Here is a 4,672-nt window from a genome sequence, read left to right on the forward strand (position 1 = left end):
CCATTATAGTTTTCCTCTGTGGCATCATCGGGACGGGAAAGGCATTCTCGCTCGCGATCTCATCGATGAAAAGAGTAACCCTTTACGACCAGTGAATATTACGCGTCCGACCTAGATTTTGTGAGCACGTTCATCTATCATCCCGTCGACCGCGGATTCGTTATTGAATCATTGTCATCATCATGTCATTAGTTTGGATCAACTAGGATCATTGTCATTAGTTTCTCGAGTACCTAACTACCGCGGTTACTTGTCCGGTTCTATAATAATCGTATTTGCACTAGTCAATGTCTTCTCTATTGCATAGCGACAACGTGTAACCCAAACGAAGATTCGTTTCACGCTCCTAACCCTAATTCTAATGTAAACCCGACATATAAATATTCACAGAAAAAAATCTGGCTGGCTCTTATCCATTTGTGTTCTCAATATCTTTTTCTAAGTTTATCATTATCTTTTGTACATTAATCACACTGGAATGCAATTTATCCATTAGCGTTTCCATTGATCGCATTGCTTAAATGAATCTGAAGCTTTTAGGATACTCTAACAATTGAGTTACGTTAGTTAAACAAATTCTGTAATAAATATCGATTCCGTACTTGATGGGACGTGCGCTGCTCGTACAGTTGTAAACTTTGACCCTATTATCAATATGTAGCGTGACGTGCCACGCGGCACACATTATCACATCGACTACATAATCAATAGGCACTATATCTGATATTACATCTGCCTTACCCAATAATACTTTTGCAATACCATTGCCGATATTCATGAAGATACCTGCAACGTCAAATTGGTTCAAAAGTTATTAATGATTTTCAACTGTCTCGAAATGTAGCGACACGGATAGGGGAAGAGTAGCTGTAATTGACAGTAAAAACACAGGTTAAATAATGGCGATCCGGTAAAAATTAGTCAACTAGCTTCTCAGAAATTAATTACAACTATATTTTTCTGAATCTTTTAACTTTATTACCTAAAAATGCTTATGTTGTTCGGCTTCGCAAATAACTCATAGCGATGAGTGTATCTGTTGAAAGAAGAAGTCGTATAATCAATAATATAATCAGTCGTACATCTTAACTTGAATTTTAGGGAATAACGTTTGTAATGTCACAACTGATTTTTCTTTTTATCGTGGAGTTGATCAGCGTAATCTCTTCTGTGCAGATCGTTTCTCATAATCAAAACGATTATGATAACTGACTACATCTGTTTTTAATTTCAAGATTATATACGGGAATTAAATGAATTTTCATATCGCACAAGAAGACTGAGTAATTCTAAACGTTGTTTGCGTCATTTCCTCCCTTTGTACGTCGTAGGTGACAAACACGATTTTGCTTCGCGCCGCTTAACGTTCTGTACTCTCAACGGCTATTCGACGTTCTCGACGAGTAATCTCCCTTTTACTGTTAAACGATTGACTGGAATCTGAGCTAACACACAGGCCACATCAGAGTCTACAATCTTATAACAATAACCAACCTTCTTTCATATCAGCAATTTCTTTATGATATGTTCGAAAGCATACAGCGTCAACTTCTGCGTTTCAACAACAGTAGCCACAATAGTCATATGGACGAGGATGCGCTAACCACTAGTACACCAACTGACAATCACTACACCATACCCAAAGCAACAGCACAAGAAATCAGAAACATAATTGAGAGAACAAAAAATAATAAAGCACCAGGAATCGACCTAATTAACGGCAAAATCTTGAAAAACCTTCCGCCAAAAGCGATAAGACAAATCACAATAATAGTTAACGCAATACTAAGAATACAATACTTTCCAAAAACTTGAAAACTGGCACAAATCATAATGATACCCAAACCAGGCAAGGACCCACACGAAACCAAATCCTACCGACCAATCTCACTACTTCCGGTGTTCTCTAAGATACTAGAGAAAATAATCTACGACCGGATAAAACCAATAATAGAGAAGAACTATTTAATACCGGATCACCAATTCGGATTCAGAAACAAACACTTCACAATAGAACAAACGCACAGACTCGTCAATGAAATCCTACAGGCGCTGGAAACAAAACAATACTGCGCGGCACTCTTTATGGACATCGAAAAAGCATTCCTTAAAATAAACCACACTAGCCTACTACAATCAATCAGGAAACAGTTCCCGGGGCAGATATACCTACTAATCAAATCATACCTAAGCAGCAGGAGCTTCATAGTAAAAATCAAAAACACACACTCGGAAGCTAAAGAAATCAAGGCAGGAGTTCCGCAAGGAAGCGTCCTAGGACCAACTTTATACACATTATACGACCAACGTACCAACAACTAACAACAGCAAAATACTGACATTCGCGGATGACACAGCTGTACTAGTCAGGCACACTAACTCTGCAACAGCAGTTACATTACTACAAGAACATATCACAAAAATAGAAAAGTGGCTTCAAGCAAAACAAATCAAAGCAAACCCCGAAAAATGCAAACACATTACATTCACACTGCGAAAACAGAAACCACCAAACATTGTACTAAACGGCACACGCATAATACAAACAAGGCAAGTCAAATACCTAGGACTCCACTTAGATTCACGACACACATGGAAACAGCATATTACAGCAACAATAGACAAAATACAGATGGCAAGGAGTGCAAATGTACTGGCTAACAAGTCGAAAATCCAAACTAAGCATAGAGAACAAACTAAAAATATATAAAATGGTTATAAAACCAATCTGGACGTACGGAATAGCAGTATGGGGAACAGCAGCAATGAGCCATATAACCAAAATAGAGGCAACGCAATCGAAAATACTCAGAACAATAATAAACGCCCCATGGTACATCAGGAACGAGGATATTCGGAAAGACCTGAGAATACCAACGGTCAAGGAGCAGATTAATAAAAGTGCAAGAAGGCACGGAGAAAGAATAGCAACGCACCCAAACCGGCTGGCAGCGGAAACGGTCCACACATCAAGCATAAAAGGAAGATTAAAAAGGAGACACCCAACAGATCTCACAAAGGACATAACCTAACAAACACGATGATGGTACCCCGCCGGGGGTAGCCACCCACATGTTCTGCTGGGGGTAGCCACCCACATGTTATATTAGCACACCGCTATAATATTTTACCAAATGTCCTACTGGACAAATTGTAAAATTGTAAAATAAATAAATAAAAAAAAAAAACTTCTGCGTTTGGCCACACGTTGAATAAGTAGTCCAATGCTAATATATATCCATCGCATATATTATATAATTATTTAAAATTATTGCCTCTTAAACAGAAATATATTATATTTCGCTCATTGTTGCCAGATAAAATGTTTAATGATATTACCGTGTGCTTTAAAATTTTATGTTGTTTCACGTTAAATACATCATGTACATCGTAACAAAGAATATCCTACTGTCTCGAGGGGCGCATCGCACGTCTTATGCTTAATTTAATTCCATTTAATTCCATAATACTATACTACACTACACATTTTAGGCTGAAACTAACTGCTTGTAATTGGATTATATGTTGAAGGTTCATATCCCCGTAATTAAGTTAATAAAAAAAGAAATAACGGTATCATGAACTAATTTTTATAGCGCAATAAGCAAAAAGTATTGTGGCGGCACTTGACAGTAAATTTCCCAACAGTTTATGTCGCGTGACGCACGACACAAAGACCCTATACGTGCGGACAAGATGATTGCCAGATGTCGATACATTCGTACCGAATATTTCCAGCTAGCCTAAGGACCGCTATAAATCTTAGAAATTATTTTAGCTAAGGTCCTCCAAAGAGACAAACAGTCTTTGTTTATCAGTCTCGAAGTCGACCACCTACCACGGGGACACACGAGAAAACACACGAGAAATCTGCCATCTCGCACGTAGGACGCTTTCCGCTAGCAACACCCTCTCAAGGGCAGCTAGCATCCTTTTCCAACGATCAACACGAATTAGCCAATAAGTAAACGTTAACGTACATTTCCCTCACTTTCCGAACCAAAGCTTTCCTCAACGAATCCGATGCCCTCGCATCTTTAGACACATCCCAACACAGTTTTCCTTCGCAGCAGCATCGTGACGGAAAGTCAGTCTGTTACAGTAGCGCATCTCGAATCATAGCTATCCGAGCTCTAACTTGTAACCGCGCATTCGCGAACCGAATATAATCGCGAGTCCTGCGTCAAGTGTACTCATCGACATTACAGTGAATAAACGTTTATCGTTGAATAAATCTGAGTTTTCCTTCCGACCCTTCAGTATATTTCCATATACGTAACCTTCAGAATGTACGAGTTAAAAATTGTCACAGTTTTATTCTATTGCTGATTTCTTTCATTCTTATGAAAATTATGGAGAGCTAAGGTCTTGTGATACGAGTGACTTGTATTATTCGGAATCACTTGGATGTAATGAAACGCTCTTACTTGCGATATGAGTGAGATATGAAGTGACGAGGGATTGCCATTGTAAATATTTATAAAAATACCTGATTGTCCAGCAAAAGATACCAACCAACCAGGGTATGGTTCTTTTAGCGAGCAACAAATTATACTTGGTCGTACTATCGCAACAGTCAATCCTTTGCTATTGTTGGATATTGTCTGCTCTGCAAGATTCTTGGTGAACGTGTATGTATTTGGATACGTTTTTAAAATTCTTTCTTCGAGCA

General features: G+C 38.5%; 1 protein-coding gene across 1 annotated transcript in view; it reads right to left on the reverse strand.

Moving 5' to 3' along the window:
* LOC117152388 (fatty acyl-CoA reductase 1-like) overlaps positions 1-4,602 on the reverse strand; it is a 10,140-nt gene extending 5,538 nt beyond the window's left edge. The window contains exons 1-2 of the mRNA XM_033323954.1: positions 4,490-4,602; positions 603-786 (exon numbers count right to left, since the gene is read on the reverse strand). Of these exons, the coding sequence (XP_033179845.1) occupies positions 603-778 (176 nt within the window). The 5' untranslated portion in view covers positions 779-786; positions 4,490-4,602. The remainder of the gene's footprint in view (positions 1-602; positions 787-4,489) is intronic.
* Positions 4,603-4,672: the final 70 nt, after the last annotated feature.

Source organism: Bombus impatiens, unplaced genomic scaffold (assembly GCF_000188095.3).
Source record: "Bombus impatiens unplaced genomic scaffold, BIMP_2.2 scf_1347, whole genome shotgun sequence".
Taxonomy (NCBI): Eukaryota; Metazoa; Arthropoda; class Insecta; order Hymenoptera; family Apidae; genus Bombus; species Bombus impatiens.